The sequence below is a fragment of the Aythya marila genome (assembly GCF_965140915.1).
Source record: "Aythya marila genome assembly, chromosome: 14".
Classification (NCBI taxonomy): Eukaryota; Metazoa; Chordata; class Aves; order Anseriformes; family Anatidae; genus Aythya; species Aythya marila.
This window is the reverse complement of record NC_139055.1, coordinates 17,171,899-17,191,881: the sequence shown is the minus strand read 5'-3', so window position 1 is coordinate 17,191,881 and position 19,983 is coordinate 17,171,899. Positions and strand designations below refer to the sequence as shown.

General features: G+C 47.0%; 2 protein-coding genes across 10 annotated transcripts in view; one reads left to right on the top strand and one right to left on the bottom strand.

Annotated features, from left to right (window-relative positions):
* The window catches only part of TCF7 (transcription factor 7), a 63,332-nt gene extending 57,246 nt beyond the window's left edge, over nt 1-6,086 (top strand). For 5 of the 9 annotated variants that reach the window (XM_082771617.1, XM_082771614.1, XM_082771616.1 and 2 more), the window contains 2 exons: nt 402-450; nt 5,759-6,086. In XM_082771617.1, coding sequence (XP_082627743.1) covers nt 402-450; nt 5,759-5,925 — 216 coding nt within the window. In that variant the 3' untranslated portion in view covers nt 5,926-6,086. Of the gene's footprint in view, nt 1-401; nt 451-1,710; nt 1,762-2,182; nt 2,256-5,621 lie in introns of all 9 variants that reach the window. The other 4 variants (XM_082771618.1, XM_082771612.1, XM_082771619.1 and 1 more) reach the window with 3 other exon arrangements.
* Nucleotides 6,087-11,014: 4,928 nt separating this feature from the next.
* SKP1 (S-phase kinase associated protein 1) lies at nt 11,015-19,611 on the bottom strand. The gene is made up of 6 exons (XM_082771483.1): nt 19,545-19,611; nt 17,633-17,729; nt 15,111-15,184; nt 13,759-13,902; nt 13,049-13,189; nt 11,015-12,305 (listed from the first exon to the last, which is right to left on the bottom strand). Exons 2-6 carry the CDS (start codon nt 17,727-17,729, stop codon nt 12,270-12,272), a joined length of 492 nt encoding a protein of 163 aa, XP_082627609.1. The 5' UTR covers nt 19,545-19,611; the 3' UTR covers nt 11,015-12,269.
* Between the last annotated feature and the right edge of the window lie 372 nt (nt 19,612-19,983).

Below are 19,983 nucleotides of genomic sequence, written 5' to 3'. Positions count from 1 at the left end.
TGACAGCAGCGCCGTGCCCTCTGTCTCTGGGTTTCTGCTGCTGCCCCTGTGAATGCGCTCAGCTCCTGCACGCCCGTTCGGGCATGCCGGGGATGAGTCAGAACGCCTGCGGTGCTGGATCCAGGGATGCTGACAATTAGGGTTGTTGCTGAGCAAACGTACGTGCCCAGAACAAATTTGTGCCATGTCAACGACAGCCGTAGCCACTTGTGCAGACGGTTGGCTCGGTGGCTGCTCTGAGAGTTCCCCCTGGGTCTCTTCTGTGGAGCACCAGGCCAGCACTGCATGCAGCCGCGGCTTTCCCAAGGGCCAAATCCAAGCCCCACAGCCCTGAAAACACCGAGGGGCATCCCTGGTCTCCTGGGAGCATGGACTAATGGGCTTTTCCTTGCATTTCCTAGGGGAAAAAGAAGAGACGGACACGGGAAAAGCAACAAGATTCCAACTCAGGTAAATCCTGCGGTGCCAAGCCACGTGGCTCCTTGGTGGCTGCCACCTTGCTTTTGCTCGGAGCGTATAATCCACAGCAGTCGTCGGGTTTTACCGTGGTTCCTTTTATTTTCCTGATCTTAACTAATGAACTGCACAATTTAAAGGCAGTGAATGAACATTGCTGTGAGTTCTTCATAGGTGTTAGAACATGGGTAGTTCATGGAAACTGAAAAGATCAGATTTTGGCAAGCAGATAACTTAATATATATTATCACTCGAGTTAATTATTCATAACAAGCAGCTGAATGTCCCCATCGGCCCCACAGGTACTGTTAAGGAAAGCCCTCAAATGAGTCAATATTGTGTGCGGGACTAAATGCAGTGAGAGGCCTGAAGACTGGCACTGCCCAAAATTTGTTTCGCTTTTCATAATAAGGCAGAGCTCGAGTAAAGTCAGACTAAAAACTAGGACAGGTTTCCTCCCTGCACCACGCTGTTTATCAGAAAAGGCCCTTTGACAGGTTTGAGCTGCTCATACACACATTCCCGTCATCCAGGGCCATTCCCATACTGGCTTCTGGAGCATTTCTACTGGGAATGAATCACATCTGTTCCAGTAAGCAGGCATTGTAAAACATCAGGAGACCATCCCTGCCCACTGTGGCATCGCGTAGCCTTCAAGTTACGACCCGCAAGTCGAGCCCTGGCTCTGCTGATGTGCTTGCCGGGGATTACGGGGCCATACAACCAGAACCCTGCAGCCCGCATTAGCACTCAGGGTTCGGGTTATCTCATTAATCGCTGCAGGATGATCCCTTTGGTTTATCCATAAAAAGCAGTTCCGTAAAAGTGTCCCAGTGATAACTTCGGTTTGGTTAACGCTGTTAAGCCATTCAGTGCCTGGCCTGCAAAGGAGCACTCAAGCATTTAGGTTTCTGTGTAGTGTGAATGTATTTACATACCCAAACGGCTTGTGTGTGTGATACAAAAATAGTAATTTTGCCCATTCCGGACTGAAAGCCTGGTACACAACAGGAAGCACTGGTGGTGGCTGATAGAGGCGGTGTGAATCCAGCACAGAAACCCTTCGAATCCTATTGCAGCACGGCAGAACAAGCACGATGTGCCTGAAGGAAAGGCCACGGAGGGTGGCTTTTCCACCCAACCTGGAAGGGGAAGGCAGGGGACAGAGCAGGATGGCCGGGGCTGATCTCCGCGGTGCTACCTCTGCTTTCCACCTGCTTCTGCAACGTTTCCTCTCTTCTCTTCCGCCCGCAGCCCGCGCTCGCTGGCAGCCCGGTTAGTCACTGCTGGGAAGGCAGGGAGCAGGTAAGGATTCAGGCACAGCAGGCAGCGTCGCTGTCCTCTGGCAGCGCTCCCAAACCTAAGAGATTGGATGCGTCACGAAAAGCCGTGAATTTCCCGGTAATTGCTCGCATTTCCTGGAGCTGAGCTGGATTTAGCTGAGCTAGGGAAGCACAACGAGAGCAAAATCCAGGAGAATTCAGCCAGGAGGCCGTTTCCCAAAGCTCCTCCTTCCCCAGCTGCCATCACTGACTTTGCCTAACGCTCGCTTTTTTACAGGAGAGGTGGTGCCGGCACCGTTGCAGAACCAAAAAAAACGGGATTGTAGTCTGTTAGTGGTGTGTTAAGTGGCTGACATGATGTTGCCTCTTTTCTTCCTCCTGCTCCTCCTCCTCTTTGTGCCTCTGCCTTGCCCATTCTCCGCCACGCATGCTTCTGTGTTCAGATCCTGCCTCTCCTAAGAAATGCAGAGCTCGCTTTGGCCTCAACCAACAAACGGACTGGTGCGGCCCATGCAGGTGTGTATCGGCAACCGGCGGCTCCTGGGCACCTCGCGGGGTTTTCCTGGGCCAGGGGGTTCGGCTGCGCTCGGTGCTGTGGTGGTTTGCTCCCTTGGGGGCTGCTGTCCCGGCTTCACGCTGTGTCTGGCAGCCGCCGTGGGCACTGCTCCTGTGGTGCTCTGCGTGGTCTGGTCGCTGGCTGATGAACCCTAAAAGCTCATTTGCAGGTGATCCTGGTGTGGGGCTTTCCTCCCCTGTTTAAGATTTCCTATCCCATAAACACCCCTCCGGGGCCAGTAGTGAGTAGTGAAGGTTTTCCCTGCTTATCCTGGGACTAACCGTGTAATCCAAGCTGTGCCCTCGCTGGCCCTGAAGCTTTGCAGCACCCACCATGGGGTGGGAGAGCCTCAGGCAGTGAGGCAGTTTGCAAGCTCCTGGCTTCTAGGGCAAGACCATGGAAAGGCAGCAGTGAAGCGCAGTGCCTGAGCTGCAGCAGTACCTGGCTCAGGGTGTCTGCAAGTGCTTCCCGGTAGGAAAAGCTCAGGGGGGTGCTCCTGGACCAGGACAGAGGTCTGTGGCTCACAGCACAGCAGGTGCATTTCCAGGTTTCCATACCCATGTGCTGAAGACAAGCAAAAGCTGAAAGCACAGCGAGAAGTATTGCTTAACGTGCTTACTGCAGCGTAAAGCGAGGGAAATCATTTAATCCATCCAACTCTGAATCCTGGAGGCGTAGCCCTGCAGAGTCCCGGCAGTGCTTGGTCACGGCTCACCCAGGCTGTCCAAGGTCCCATCCCCTGCTTTAACTGATTAAGTTAAATCCCCTAATTTAACTGATTAAGAAACTGAATGTCCAGAGGGACACCCGGGATGTGGCAGAGAGCTGAGGGACAGCAGGTTGGGGGCAGCTCCGCTCCGATTTCATTTGAACTCTCTTAACTCAGCTTCAGCGCTAACCCTCTGCATTGCTTCTGATTAACACAGGCTGCTGAAGTGTTTGTAGACCTTAGCATGCTTTTTATTTTTAAACTTTTGCCTCTCCAACACTATTTAGTCAAATCTTTTCTGCAATTCTTTGTACTAACGTGCTGCTGCCAGCTCAAAGGCTTCTGTCCTGCGTGCTGTGGTCACCGATGCCTGCGGAGAGCAATGCCCACCAGAGGATTCCCACTCCACAGGAGGAGAGTTTAACTGGTTAAAACTGGGTGGTCCTGCTCTGGAGGTTTCACCCTCAGCCCCCCTTACACCAGGGCAAAATGCTCCAGGGTGCCGTAGTTCCTAAAGGACAGGGATAAATCCTTTTAGCTGTATGGCAGCCATGCCAGCCCTAGCCCACTAAATGCTTCATGATCAACAATCTGTAGTATCAGATCTGCTTTTTCTCCGTTATTTTACATCTAATTGAATCAGTGGATGGAATGGATAGATTTGTATCATCTCACAAGTAGGTCGTTGAAACTCTCGGTCCTGCAGCTACTCCTGAAATGTCTGTGGGAAACACAGCTTGTCCTGAGGTTTGTCTGCTCTGGGAAATTACAGCCCGTGCAGAATAACCTGTGTTAAATATTCCATTCAGCAGGGCTGTCGTGTTTCATATCACATTAATTGGGTCACCACAGCTAACTATGACACTGACAGCAGTAATACCACTTCTCTTGTTCACATCCAGTGCAAAGTCATGTTTAATACTGGGCTAGTTAATGCATATTCCAACACTGTCTGGTTTTTCATTAGTAAGATCAAAGAAAGGTGTGTGCCCACATTAGCAAGTTCTCCATTTGATCTGTTTTCCTCAGATGAGACAGTCGAGGCAGGGAGCTGAGCAGGAGGAAGACATTCTTTTTAGCTATTTTAGCTATAAAGTCATTAACAGCATCTCCAGCAGAGGAATTGTTCCCTCGCTACTGTTAAGGTGACATCTTGAGAGCTCTATTGTTTAAAACTACTGAGCTGCTCAGAGCAGGTGACATGAGGGCTCTGTCAGGAGAAGAGAAGGAAAACCAACTCCATACAGAGCGTGTACAGACAGCGTGAGACAGTGCGAGGTGCTACCTGAATAGCCAGGAACGGGTCATCTCCGTGTGAGATGGCAACTGGAGCTCAGGTAAACACAGGCTACATGTTCCTGCTTTTGGTCCCAAACAGCAGAATTGTCCTGGGATGCAGTGAAATCATGTCCAAGTCTGGCTACAGCGAGGACAATGTGTGGCTTGTATTTTTGAGCCCCCAGACCAACAGGGGACAGCACATCCAACAGAGGAGCAGCAGTTTCTTACTAGGAATGTAGGGCTAGTGGGGAGTGATTGTCAGCAGCTGGGTACTTCTCTGTGAAACCCTTTTTGTGAGCAGATCTGCCCCTGGCTGCTCATTCACACACCTCTGCCGAACCCCCTGCAGTGTGTGTGTGCGCACTGCACTTTGTGCTTGTGCCTCAGCTTCCGAGGAGACAGATCACCGTGAACACTTTTTGCCCAGGAAAGCCCTGGGCTGAAGTGAGAAGGGTGGCACTGTCCTGGCTGCTTTTCCTTGGCCTAGTTAGTAGATTAAAAGGTGATGGATGCTCCAGAGACAAATGAGTCTTGCGAACGGCTCAGAGCTGCTCTGGCATCCCAGGCGGGACCTCAGCCAGCTTCAGACCGTGCCCTCCGCCAGCCGGTCGCTGGCCTTTTTCCTCCTTCCTCACGAGCCTGTTGAGTGCCTTCAGCTCGGCTGTGTCACTGAGTCAGAGGCAGGAGTGAATGTGAAGTATTTGGAGGGTCAGAGGTGTTACGAATAGGCTGAGATCAGAGGCTTTTGCTGCAGAAAAAAAAAAAAAAAAAAAAAAGAGCTAAGTAGATGATACATTGCATGCAAGTCTAGGAGAGCGGTAGGAAACGTGCTACAGGCAAAAACACTCCTGAGACATTAACAGTTTGGGTTGACCAGCATTGCCTTGGGAGGAAAGCCAAAAACCGATGGGGTCCTGGCAGCGAGCGCTGGGGCTGCATCCCACGGGGCAACCAAGAAGGGCACGGGTTGTGCCGCATCGCAGCGGGGATCCCTGTCACGGCCAGAGCTTTGTGCCCACAGCAAGGACGGGCCGGTCCTTGGCCCCCATGGGGCCGGGATTTGGCCCTCAGCGGGCTCTGCCCTGACGGGGCCCGGCCCCGCCGCCATTTTATCGCCCCCTGGCGGGCGCTGGGGGGAGCCGCTCATGGTCATGGCCACCCGCCCACAGCCACCCCGTCACAGCCACAAGCCCACGGCCACTCGGTCCTGGCCACCCAGGACCCCCTGCAGGGCCAGCTGCGAGCCCCCTCACCCCACACCGCCACCCACCCGCCCTTAGGTGCATGTCCGCAGGCTCGCCCGCTATTCACGGCTAACTCTCTTCACTGTTCTTAGGAGGAAAAAGAAGTGCATTCGGTACTTACAAGGAGAAGGACGCTGTGCCAGCCCAGTTTCTTCCGATGGAAGTGCTATAGACTCCCCTCCCTCTCCCCTGGATGCACTCCAACGCGTACCCTCTGCTTTCCCTTCAGACCAGCCCGCAGCCCCCGCTGCCTCCGCGCACCGAGAGCCTCCCGACCCCTTCCCCGTCTCGGCCCACGCCGGCCCGGCCGCCAGCTCCTCCAGACCGAGCGCCCACCGCTCGCCCCGCACGCCCGCCGAGCCCCCGGCGCACAGCGTGGCCCCCGCGGGGACGTAGCCCCGCGCCCGCCCGCCCGCCTTGGCTGAGACACCGGGCACCTTGCTCGCTCCACAGCACCGGAGGCCCGTCCAAAAACTCCCCAAGTTCACTGTCAAACTTGCAAAGTTAGGCGACGGAATGATTTAAGGATGCTGGAAAACTCTCTTTTTTTTTGTTTTTTTTTGGGGGGGGTGGTGGTTAAAGATAGAAAAGTGACTTTAAAAAAAAGGTTAAAAAAAATATTTGCCAAAATTTCTAAGTGCTGATGAGTAAACAAGCCTTTTGTCCCTGCCCTGTGCTGCTTTTTTTGTTTGTTTGGGGTTTTTCTTTTTTGTTTTTCTTTTTTTTTCTTTTTTCCTGCATTATCTCCAAGTATGGCAGAAAGCAAAGAGGAACCCCCAGCTTGCTGCAGTAGGTGGTAGGTGCTATAAATCTAACACTGGCTTCCATTTCCTGCCTTCTGAGCTGCTTTAAACTGTAGTCGGTCACAGATCTCCCGTAGCTGTTGTACCACAGGGCTGGAAAAGCTGGAACAGGAGCATTTTGTAAAAGCCCTCGTGTCTGAAGACTAAATGTAGCGATGCTAGCTCCCTGATCCGACCGATAGATGAAATATTTAAACAAATGAGGTGTGTTTTTTAAGCTTCGTGTCCGAGGACAGGAAGGTACTGTTTACAGGTAACAGGTCTCTGTGCAGACGTCGATCCCACTAGCAGAGCAAAGCGGGGCGCTGACCAGGCACAGCAGGAGGTCTGACTGCTGCCCGCGTTGGTGCGGGGCCTCCCTTGCTGTCGTGACTCGGTCCCTGCAGCTCTGGCAGCCAAAATTCCCATCCAACAGCCTGGGGGCAGCCTCAAAAAGCCTCAAACTCTGCAACCAGCTGTGCACCGGCTCACGGGAGGAGCACAGCAGGTGTAAAGCCGTAACGCCCGAGCGCTACGCTCCGTCCCAGAGCCTTTCCCTTGGCAAGCAGGGGTGAGGACAGGCGGCCGCGTGTGCTCTGCCCCCTCTTGGCTCTCCCCTTCCCCGGGGCAGGCCGGGAGCAGAGCAGCACACTGCCTGGCTCTCTACTTACAATCCGTACTTACCCTCTGCAAGATCAAAACCATTTCTTGATGATTTGGTGTAGAACTTTAAAAAAAAAAAAAAAAAAAAAAAAACCTTATTCTAGCTTTTTCTGAGAGATCTTCCCTCTACCTCCATAACAATGCCAAATGTTAATGTCTTCTCTCCAGCTTGAAAACATTTACCAGTTTCTGGTATTTTATTTATATGTTGAGCTTGACAAACAAAAACACTGTGGACAGATTCTGATCTCTACCATAAACTGATGCAAATCCCCCAAAAGTTATTGATTTACATCACATTTGCATACCTGTCACAGAGACCAGAATCTGCCTGAAAGAAATGTATTCTAGACTGCTGAAGAGAAAAATAACAACAGACAGAGGGAGAGGGGGATCTATTTTTTTCTACTTTACAGAATAGGTTTTAGAGTACTGAATGCAAATTATGTAGTAATATTATTGTAGAACTGCAAGAAATTTAAGATGACCTTTATAATGTAAAAATATTTTTATATTTTTTTCTTAACACAAAAACAAAAACCCTAATTTTTTTACATTGGACTAAACAACTTTTTAAGCAAGTTAATGCATCAAAGATCAAAAACTTAAAAAAAAAAAAAAAAGATTAGTCTGTAGAGCATCTTTGGGTTTATTCCCTTTATTTAGGTACTTTTGCTTATGGTAGTGTAGACTTTTTAATTCCAGTTTTAGTTTAGATCTAAACCTATTGCTTAATTCCTCTCCTGTGTAAATGTAACTTCAGAAGCACTGAATGAAAGCTACGTGCACAAACCTGAAAGTTGTTTTAACCCTCAGAGAAGTGACATTACCTGAAGCGCCGTCCACCTGTACTTGGCCATGTCCTTACGGCACTCGGAGGGTTAATTACATAGCACTAGATCACCACACAATCTGCTCAGTTTTAAATTATTTTAGAAAGCTTAGACAACAGCATGGTCCAGTGCTGAACAGAGGAACTCAGCAGACTATTCCCAGACCCGACATAGATTCTTCTTATATATATATAAAAAAAAAATCTAAAAAAAAAAAAAAAAAGCTGTGTCTCAGCTGACCACTTTTCATGGTGACTCTGATGTAAGGTGCTGTAGAAGTGTCAACTACTGTAAAAGCCACAGCTGACAAATCAGCCACACTCAGCCCATCAGTGGCCTAGCGAAAGGCTGGCACACCCTAATACCTGATCACTATTTGGTGGTGGGATAAAACGTAACTTAGCAGCAAAGCAAAGAGGGGTATAAAACAAAAAAAATAAAAAAAGCAGATGTGTTTAAATAACACCAGAGGAAATTTAGGGGAAAGTCCTGCACAGTATTAAGCTGCGCATCTTGACCAAGGGCCGAGTAGCACCGGCATGCCCAGAACAGCCGTCACTCATTTCAGAACTCGTTAGGACTTTCACCCGCTTATTTCAAGGCTACTCAGGGCCCTCCACGGCGTTCGGGCTGCCTGCCTTGGTTCGGGGCACGCTGACCAGGGAAAGGCCTGTCTGCATTGCAGCCTCCTCTCACCACGTTTATTCCATCCAATTCCTGCAGTCTCCTGGTGCACCGCGCTGCTCCCCTCCTGCGGGACCTTTCCCTGTGCACACAGGGCGCAGGCGCAGCGCTGACACCTCCACCTGCCCCCCTTTTCTGACCGATGCCCCAAAACGGGGCCCTGCGCCCTGCTCTGTGCCAGACCTCACCCCGTGGCTTCAGCTACTGCAGGACAGACACCATTTCCACCTGGTGCACCTACCAGCGTCAGTTCGTACTGGTCTGAGAAAATTTAATCCCCCTCCTCCCCCAAAACATGCAAGAAACAGACCTTTAAACTGCCCCTTTCTGAGACAGAACAGCAAGCGTGAGCAACTCGTGCTACGTGCCCTACGGTTAACAATCAATGCCAAAACAGAGCTACGTTTATTAATACCAAAAAAGTGTCTTTAGAAATGCTATATGAAGTGTTACTCTTTTGTGTTAATGCTCTTTTGTAATAGAAGGAAAACTTTGCCCTTAAGTTTTTATCGCAACAAGATTTTTTTTTTAGTTCTTTTACAGCAATTTCAACTTTTCTTGAAATACGCATTTGAATTCCTGAAACCAGTTTGAATGTAGAAGTCATGGAAATACCACTTCATTAAACCAAGTAAAACCACTGTATGTATGTAGCAGGGATAAATGTTTTGCAGCTGTACTTTCATTTGTCCAATGATTCTCCATCATTTGTTGTAATTTTTTTACTTCATTGAGTTTGTATTTTTTGGCTTTTATGTTCAAAATATGTTTATAGCTTTATAAATAAAGTAATTGCCAGACTGGCTATTCAGAATAGGCCACTGGAAGTTATAAACCTATCAAGGTGTCAAACAGTTATTCCTTGGAAACAAAGAAGATTCTTGCTTTTTTTTTTTCCAGCATTTGTATGTTTAAACACTTTTTAGGATAATTGCCAATAGTCTTCAACAGAGGTAAGACTGAAATTGTAAACCAAGACTAAGGAAATATATATTTTATGTAAAACGATCACTACAGATGACTTCCTCCTCCTCTCCACAGCCCATTTAATCACTTCCGCCAAGAGCAGCTCTCTGAAAAGGCCATGACTGGGGAAAAAATAAATAAAGTAAGGCAGCACCATACAAGTTAAACAGAAAAATAAAGCTTAGCAATGGGAACTCGGTCGGCGTCTCCCTTTCAGAAATTCCAAACTACGCAGCCTCTGTCTTTTACAACAGCAGGCATCAGGTCTAGGAAAGCCCATGTAGCAGCTGCAGTGGACCCCAAACTATCCCACAGCACCTTCATAGAGAGGCTGGTTCTCTACAGCCCAGCTCTAATTGCTCGAATGGATGAGACAGCCGAGAGGTTAGACATTCAGAGGTTAAAAAAGGCGTTTTCTCACACTGACATACCCGTCTGGCAGCTACAGAATTTGAATGGAGTCTGAGACAGCACTACAGGGTAATTCCAGAGAAAATAAGTCACATGGAATCCTAACAACCTGGCCTACTAAGAATATTAAAATTTGTCACAGCCATATAAACCTCTGAGCACAACAGCCCTTTGTTGTGCATATTACTCTACCACCACAGTTGCAGGAGTTGTGTGCGCACTCCTCCTATCAGCTGCCCACTGGCACCACTCCGGACCTTCAGCAAAGGCCACTGCGGTCAAATGCTTTCGTGGTGAAGCTGAGGGGTTATTTGTTAGGCAAGCTGCCTTAATAATTAGCAAGTCTTGCCACAGGTGTGTTTTGTGCAAACCAAGCAGAAGCAGGGTAACACGGAAGACAAGCTCTGCCTCTTCCTCATCCTTCAGCACAGAGGCACGGCGTCAGGCAGCAGCTGCCAAGACACAGATCCCAGCCCGCTGACCAGCCCCTACAGGAATCACACACACGTTTCTGCCTTTGAGCACAATTACAGTGTGAGGCTTCTGTATCAGAAGCACAGCACTCCAGGGATGGAATCCGGGTGATCCTGGGACACTGTGCTTCACGCACAGAGATGGATTTGTTTCCTGAAAGAACCCAGGTTCAGCTGAATATTCAACTACAAGAATCGTTATCAGAAGCTTTTCTCTAGCAGCACTTTGAGTTGCTTTGTTTGCAATACAGGATGCTGGGAAAGCTGCTTCATCCATCCAAATCTGCAGCACTGGAGCATTTTATGCCCACTGACAATGCCATCACCAGCACAGACGCAGGCCCAGCAGCCTTATGAATAAGCATGTGACCAGCAGCTGCATCCAAAGCACGGATCTGAGCGCTGCTTTAGACCAAGTTATGAATGCTTTCATTAATGGCTACATCAAAGCAAGATTACCTAAAAAGCTGGTAAGCCATCAAAAAAAATCCATCTGGATTTAGCTTCAGACTTAATTTGAGCAACCCACTGTGGCTGACTAGTGACTCGCATTACAGTCATTTAAAACAAAAGATTTTATTTCAATTAGGTGCTCCCTCAGTACTAGCATTTGTATATTCAGTAGTGACACTAGGATTGTCTGGTTTCAAATAACTAGAACCATTTGCAAACAAAAGTTTAAAAGCCCTTTATTAATTCAGAAGTGAAACACATTTAAAGTGAGTTAAGTATGTTTATTAAGGTTCATTCTACTCTAAGGTTTATACAGAGAATGGAATGCAATACAAGCTAAGAGCACACCTCAAAGATCTACCACACAACCATCCCCTACTCCCTATAAGGGAACTGTAAAAAAAAATAATAATAAAAATCAGGAAACCAGTTACTGTTTAACTAGTTGCAAGTGGCTTTGTCCAAAGAAGTCAAGCTTGATACTGCATTAGCTTTGTATGCAATAATTAAGTCTCTACAAGCTGAAGTATCACATACAGAGGCAAAAGGATTTCCTGTGGACACATGAAACCATGTTTTAAAGAGCTACATCACAAGGATTGTTTAAAATTGCCTAAAAACAGCCACTAATGGCATGCACAGGTCAATAATATTAACTTTGGTAATGTCAGTCATTTTTGGTCAAACCTGGATTCCACTTTTAGCAAGAAGTATAAAAACACACCTGTCCTGTGCATAAAGCAACACACTCTCCAATTGCTAACAGCTAGAGGCAGGTCTTCAAGACATGGTTGAAGTATTCCAATTTAACTCTCAGGAGCTTGCTTAGCCCTAGATTACACCTTACACTAGTCTATCAGGCAAGACTAACAGGACAAGAAAGTGGACAGATTTTTTTTCTTTTTTTCTTTTTTTTTTTTTTTTTTTTAAATGCAGAAGAACAACCTTTAAAGTTATATAGCTTTAAGTAATACTAATATTCCCAAAATGCTTTTGGAAGAAATCAGCAACATTTTTTTTAAACTTCACGTAGTTCCCCAAGACACATTTTAGGTGTTTTTTCCTCTCTGAAGCTATCAATACCCTGTACGTAAGTGTTTTGTTCTTGAGGAAGAAATCATAGGTGGTTTTATTTACAATGGTGAAGTCAATGCTTAAGATTGTAACTGGACTTGGAACAGTTAAAAAGAGTAATGAAAATGACAACCTTAAGTGCTACTTCCCATACAGAATCCACACTTAGATCAGTTTTATTCGTTGCAGAGTAAAGTAAAAAGACATCCAATTACACTAGTAAAAACTCAGAAGATTTAAATTTATACTCAAAAAAAACACTACACATGCAAAGGGAACAATATCCTGCTAACACAACTTCATTTGCTGCTGCATTTGTCTAATATTAACAATTATGAACAGAGCAGTGCAACTAGTATTTGGAACAATCCTTACAGTGTTCGAGTGTCAGGCACAATACTTCACTTCTCTTCACACCACTGGTTCTCTTTACGTACCTGAAAGAAGATTTCTCAAGTTAGCTGCCAATTCCCATAAGCATTCAGGATTACTTACTGCAGAAAGGTGTGCGCTTGGAAGCAGCTTCCCTTATACGTGCACAATTTAACTACAAAGACTTCTGAATTGACCTGTTTATCCCTAGAAATCAAGAAACTTCTCGTGCCCAGATTTGATCAGAACCGAATTGTTTCACCAAGTAAAACAAATGGACTGGCTTAAACCTTAACTGCTGGCTTCGTGACACAGTACTGGAGACACACTGAAGCATACAATTCACTGCTCTTGTATTTAAACAAGGTATCTTGGTCTGATCTTTCCCAGCTTCACCATTTGGCACTTCATTTGTTGTTGATGTTCTGAAGGCGATGAATTAATGACTTAGAGCTGGGAATCTAAGCATCTTACCTTTCAAGCCGCATGCAAGAGCACACCAGCTCTGTTACTACAGCTCCATAACCGCAATCCAAGACTCCCATAAGCAATCCTACTTCCTTTCTCACAAGGCACACATCTGAGCTAAGAAGTCAACACTGTCCAACCTTCTACAAGTAATGGGCTGCCAGCACTGTAGACACTGGAAGGTCTTTCACCAGCAGCAATCCAAGTATGAGTAGTTAATGCATTAGTTTACATATATTGTTAATAACCAGTCAGTTGCATCACACACAAAATTATGAAACATTGCACATTTGATTCAGTAGGAAAAAAGCTAAATTATAATTAAACCCAGATCAAGTACCTGTGCTTCTTCCTCTTCAGTGAAGTCATTCTTAATATTGAATGTCTTGCGAATTTCTTCTGGAGTTTTTCCCTTGATCATGTTTGCAACTGTCTTGCATGTGACATCAAGCAAGCCTTTGATGTCCAAGTAATTTGCAGCCTGTAGAAGAGTTTCCAAATTTAAAGCCTTGGTATCATTTTTCTGCCTCTGTAGATGTACTACCAACATTTTGCTTACAGCACTGTAAAACGCTGTAACCACAATCACATCATCTCCACTTTGAGAAGCTTCTAGCTAGAACCTTGAAATAACAGTACCTAAAACTTCCTTGCCAAAACAGGAGCTATTTCTACCATGAGAGACCCATCCCCTTCTTCTACACAGGGCTTTCAGAATCCCAAAGACATCTGAGATCTTCACTGTTTACCTGCTGTTAACTACCTAAGACAAGTACGACTGGGTCACAGTACCACAAAAAGTACAAATTTTAAAAAAATAAAGCTAGACAAACCTCACAACAAAAAAAAAGCTAAAACAAACCTCACTCCCTAGCATGAGGTTAACATCCTAACATTCACTGATTTCACCCAGTAGTAGTTGCCAGAACTGCTTGCACAACCCAGGTTTCCCCCCATTAAGAAGTTACTCCAAAAGCATTAGGACTGTATTTGTAAACAAGCAGAGGGCACTGCACAGGAACAGTCTTGATGCTTCAGGAACGTACTTACCAGGATAAGTTCAAAAAGTGTTCCTTGGTCTACTTTCAGGAATTCTTGATCCCACACAGGGATGTCATCTGTTCTTTTCTCTTTGTTCTCATCATCCTCAGGAGGAGGTGGATCATCTTTGTGATGGGTGCACCACTGAATCACCTAATTATAGTTTTGGTATTAATTTTTTTATCCGAGTGATTCTTCTACTAGACCCCAACTCTAACTTAGCTTCATTTTAGAAGAACTGTACCTTCTGCTCTAGATTAATATTAGAAAATACAAGGTAATGGAGCATGTTCTATGATTCATCTTAGAAGAATCAATTCCCAATCCCAGAGTTCAACAGCCTTCAAGAAGACCACTTGAGACAGTAGCTAGTAAATTAAATACTTTGGATCCTAAAAGGCAGCTCCCGGTATTAACAGTAAGCCCTGAGCCAACACAGAACTGTGCAGACAAAACCTAAGCCTCATTTTGAGGCTTTTGCACTATTTGAAGAACAGGGGAAAAAAAAATTGTACTGAACAGAATACTATAAAGGGGAAGAGTATAGAGAGCTATTAGCTACCCACAGGACTCCACAGTTCACAACAGTACAGAGTTTACCTAGAAAACAAAACCTTGCAAACCAAGGTGTTATTTATTTTAAATAAAATTAAACCCTATCTCAGCACCCAGACAATTAAAAGGAATAGATATCTACTGTAAAATCCTGTTCCATCCTGCCAACCTGAAGTAATTCCCAAGTTAGAAGTTAATTACACGTACCTCCACAGGGAAATAATTCCCAACCCTGTACTAACCCCACAGTCCAGCACTTGCTTTGGCTCAGAGTAAAAAGCATCTCCAGATACAGCAACACGATTTTTCCATTTTTCTCATTTGACCCGACAGTAATCACGCTCTATTATTAAATTTAACACCAGGAGTGTACAGTGGCTATGAAGCATTTCAGTGCCACACAGCACGGCACCTGCACAACACGCTTACTGTCACTAACTCCCACCACTGCCTGTGCTTTCATCCTTTCATGAATTTCCTTACATTTGGATCTCATGAACAGTCACCTCAGATCAAATCAGAGCTTTAAAGCCCTGAAATGCCAGTGTGCACAGATGTCAGGCACCACCTTGATACCACAGGAAGGAAACCTTCCAGAAGGAGACTCCTGTAGGTCTTCTGCCGCTAGCTGCCAGCCTCACCCCCTAGGCTGTTCTCAGACAGCCCAGCTGCCTGTGCTCATGTACCTCATATTGATTAAGCTCGTGCTAAGACATAATAAATGTTTTTTATGGTACATCTCTGACTCCATCGTTAATTCCGTATTTCATTACTGGTATATAATACTGCAACTTTCAGCATCTTACCTTTTTTAAAATAGCTGCATTAACATTTGGAAGAGGGACTGGGTCATCATCACCTTCATCATCCATTCCCAAATCTAAAAAAGGAAAGATGACTAAGCAATCGGCAGACAAAAGAATTGATTTTCCCCGAACTGGGCTGCCTCAACAATTCTCCCCTGTTTTATCAACACTGAGGCTGAATGGCCTGGTAGCAAAGGAGCTATAACTGGGTAAGCCAGAAACTTGGATATTTTTGGTGAGGCTCTGCAGAGCACTGGCTGCATTAAACATACTTAACCTCAGGTTGGTATAACCTGGTAACTAGTAAGGCTGCCTCAGATGAGATGCCGCTATGCTTTGAGCACGAACAGTCAGTTCAGCAGCCAGTTACTTGTTCAGAGCAGAACTTGATAGTTTTGTGCTCTGGGAATGCAGTATGTTCAAGAACCCAAAGAAAAGTATTTAAATATTTTTACCACTTTCAAGATCTGAAGCCACAAGTTCAACCAAATCGCTCCAACTGAAATCCCCGATTCAATTTATCATTAAGAAAGCACTTAGACCTCCTGGGGTAAGTACAGCCGATGTTTTGTCTCACACAGCAGCAGTAAATACCGCAGCCATTGAGATGCTAGTTAGCTGGCCTCCGAAGCACCTGCATTGATTCTGAGCATGCAGATTTCTTTGGCTGGTAAGACAGCAACACAAATCCTTCAATTAAAGAAAACAAATATGCATTTACAGCATAAAGTTTCTGATAATCACCGTTTCAGAAGCCTGTCAACAAGAGCATGACAGAATTGGATGGTTTGTCACTTCAGCCCTTGATGCAATTTGGGAGTCAAAGTCAAAACAAGACAATTAAAATTTGGACTCTTTACACAGAAGAAATACCACTGAATAGAGAATAGGCATTTTTTATTCATTTTTTTTTATTATCCAATAGCTGAATGACACCCCAGCTCTCATAGATCTGCATTGTGTATCAGCTACGTAGCTGAATAACACAGGCCTCCGCTCAAGCACAGATGAGCCAGTTCTACAACGTTGAGGAATTTAATTTTAAGAACAGCTGTGACACCATCCCTGATCAGATTTGCACACAATTAAAACAGCGTGTGCTTCTGTATTTAGGCAAGTCAACCACTGTCATTAGGGGGACATCACATAGTACTACTTTTTGTTTAGATTAACTAATTTCATAGGTTCTGAAACCAAAATATTGACATTAAAGGGTACTGCATAAAGTCACCAATTACTGGAAATTTCAAACGCGTACTTTGAACATGCAGATACCAGTGTAAGAAGTGACTGACAGTTATTTGAGCAGTACCCCAGCACTGGCCAACTCTGCTCAGCTCCCCCCCGCCCCTCCAGCACTGGGATTTCAGTTATCAGAAAATTAACACTTCGCTGGTGGGCTCGTGATGCCTGATGCAACCCCTCCTCCCAGCTCCTCCCCCTTCACTCACGGCACCAGAAATACAAAGCCCTGTTTATTAACTGCTGATGCTTAACCACCCGTACTGCGAGGCGCCTTTTATCTGTGCGAGGAGGCTGCTCCTTGCTCAGATCAGTCCAGCTGGCGGTGCCTAGCTGACAACACTCCCCACACCTAACTTCCAGCCACACGCGTGCCACCGAACGCTGGCAGTGACACAGCCTGCGCGTGAGGGAATGGGACGGAGTGATGTTCTCCAGTATTCCCACCAACTGCTGTGTTTCCTGCTCGTGTTGCTTGGAGGTTCGAAAGCAGCTCATTAAGCAGAGTGTGCAATGGTTGGAGCATTTCAGCCTTGTTGTTGTTGTTCTTACGTATAAGGTGTCACAACCAGGCAAAGGTTTATACCCCAGGACATCATTTTAACTATATCTACGAAAAGATTTTTTCTAAGTTGATTTGTGAACACACCCAAAAGCTAGAAAAAAAAACAGTAAACAATGAGGATTTGCACCAGACAGATTAGACACAGCTTGCTCTGTATCCCAGCCATCTGGCAATTTCCCCTCCCCCACCATGAGTTCTTTTGTTTCAAACTCATGTCAGCAAGAGATCAGAACCAAGTATTTACCCCACCTAATTTCACTGCATAAGCTCACAACATCGATTTCACTTCAGATCTTTATTCAGTGCATTAGTTTCTGATCTCCCATCCCATTTCAGAAAACACAGTTAGGGAGTACGACTGGTTTGCATGATAAAACAGTTTGTTTTTAATACAGAGCAGAAGTTCCGTTTGCTTACTTTCCCGAAACTGAAGTAGGCTGTAAGCAAACAGGGGGGCTTAGGATTTTATCAGCCTCACTGGAACTGCTCGTAACAAGTGGACTGAACTTCAAGCTCTTTGAGAGAGCACATTCACCCAAAATGTAGTTTAAGCTCCAGCAGCAACTGCTCCAGCTGTTCTGCCCTAAGACAGCAAGCTGTTTACAGGCTGGGAACCCTTCTTCAGCACCGTACCAGTTTGTCTCCTCTGTCACAATTCCTGCCCAGGAAGCATTCCTGCACACACTGCTACCTCAGCACGAGGCTCCACTCTTACCTTCCAGCATAGTCTTTATGGTTACAGACTGCTTTGCAATTTCAACATCAACTTCAAAAATCTCTCCATCTGAACTCTGCAGTTTAATTGAAGGCATCTATAAGAGAGGGAAAGTTATTTTCACACAACATCCAGCAGACATGACAAGCTTAGCTGACTCAAATACGTTAAGTTACCTTCATTATTTACATTGCTTCTGAGCAGCAGCAGAGAGCCCCGTGTTGCTTACAGCACGCCCAGGTTATTTGCTGCTTGAATCAAGAGGCCTAAATTCATTAGTCCTGATGTTTAAGAAGGATCAATAAAAGGAAACCTACCACCAATTTAAAAGAGAAGGGAGGAAACTTTTTTTAAGTTGAAACCTCAAAATAAATATAAAATTGATTAGTCAATAGTGCTTTTTTTTTTTTTTTTTAAAGATACAACACTAGAGCTATCTCTCTCTTGAAATAAGCTTACAATTCCTGAACGATACTTGTCTTCAAATGCAAACAACCACTGCTCATTTCTACCACTACAAGGAACAAGATCAGCACTTAACGCTGCTCTTACACAGTAGGAAGTTACATCAGCACTTTATTAGCATTAAGAAACAGTAAGACAAGCAAGTATTTAACACAGGTAAAACAAACAAACTTTGTTTTAATAAAGTTTTTCAAACAAGATAAGACCTAAGATACAAGCAGTAAAGATATCCTAGTAAGTCACAATCAAAATTTACAAGGAAACATCTTTCCAGATGCTTAACTCCAAGCCAGAAGTAACATACCAGTGCCTAGCAAGCCGCTAGGTCACTGCCTCTGTCCAAAACCACACCTGAGGTCTGTGTGGGTATCACTAGACTTGAACCAACTGACCCAACAGCCATGACAGACCTAACTGCCTGGCTGAAGAGCTTTATAACCAGTTCTCAGACCAGCACCAAGCGTTATAATGGCTCTACCATTTGAGATATTTGCTAGGAGCAGACCATTGCTCCTGGTTCTGTGTAAACACAGCCTGCAAGGCGCTGCAGAGGAAAACCCCAGCGCCAAAGAACTCCAAATTCCTTTCCAGATTTACTTCCCCTGCCCAAGCTCACCACCCCTGCGTGCTAGCTCCTTGCAGTGGTACCCGGCTACCAAAGGCGAGCCAGCTGCCCTACCTGGAGCAAACTTCCACCAGCCCTTCCCAACGCCTCCCACAGCTCCTCACAGCTCAGCCTGACAGTACTGCAGCAAACCCAGTCCAATGGAGGCCAGCCAAGGCGCGTTATTAAGCAGCTTGCACCAGCCTGGAGCTCTCCTTGCTTTAATTTCCATTTGGCAGAGCAGGGAGGCAGTTAATGTTTACAAAGCAACGTAACCCTGCATGACAGGGCCGCTTCTCACCGGGATTGGCGCTTCGGAGGGATGCAGCCATGATTGTTGCAGAGACAGGCGTACGTGTGTACGTGTGTGTGGATAAATATACGTATGCACACACAAACACATACGTGCGGGTTTATAAATAGCTATCTGCGTGCACAAACACCCACAGAAATTAAAAAAGGGTTAACGCATGGCTCTGAGTCAGCAGCTTGAAAACACCGGGGGGCAGTGGGGAGGATTGGGGGGGTCCCATAGAGCCCCTTTGGCCGCTCCACCCCCCCCTGCAGCCCCCCGTTACACAACGCGGCCCTGCCCGTAGCGCCGGGCACCCACACGGGCCCAGCTCCGCCTGTGGAGCTCTGAGGGGCGCCCAGGCGCTGAACCAGGCCCTGCGGCCCCGCTCCTCGCCCCTTAACGCCCCCCCCAGCCCCAGCGCCGGGCCGTGACCCCCCCCCCCCGAGCCCCCCTGTCCCCTCACGTCCCCTCACAACCCCTCACGGTCCCCTCAGGGCTCCCCCCAGCCCCTCACAGCCCCCTCAGGGCCGCCCCCCCCAGGCCCTCACCGCGAGGCGGCGGCGTCCTGCGGGCGCTGTCGGGAGCTGGCGGCGGCGGCGCTCAGGGCCCGGCTGCGGCGGCGCTTTTATAGAGGGGGAGGGGCGCGAGGGGGAGGGGAGGAGGACCCCGCCTCGCGCTGCCTCGCAACCGCCGGGCTGCCCGCCGAGAGCGCCTGAGGAGAACGCCGCGTTCTTCGCCGCCTAAGAGGGGAGGGTGGAGGTTAGGAGAGAGGACGGTGAGGTGGGATGGAGGAACGAGGGTGGGAGAGGAGCGGGGAGGCGGAGGGGAGCGCGGGGAGGGGGTCCGAATGTTTTTCAGGCAGCGCTGGCGGCCGCGGCGGGCACCTCGCGGGGGCGGGGAGGGCCCCGCGGGACGGTGGCTGAGGCGCCCCCCGGCGGCCCCGCCCCTTCCCCCCCCCCCCAAATCCCGTCAGGAGCCCGGGGAGGG

Bases quoted from the DNA above. Each gene is read 5' to 3' on its own strand.
- SKP1 (XM_082771483.1), bottom strand. From the start codon at position 17,729: ATGCCTTCAATTAAACTGCAGAGTTCAGATGGAGAGATTTTTGAAGTT. The intron at 15,185-17,632 runs GTAAGAGTGGAG...TTCCTTTTTTAG, and splicing joins CATAAAGACTATGCTGGAAG to ATTTGGGAATGGATGATGAA. The intron at 13,190-13,758 runs GTAAGTACGTTC...ACTCTTCTACAG, and splicing joins CACTTTTTGAACTTATCCTG to GCTGCAAATTACTTGGACAT.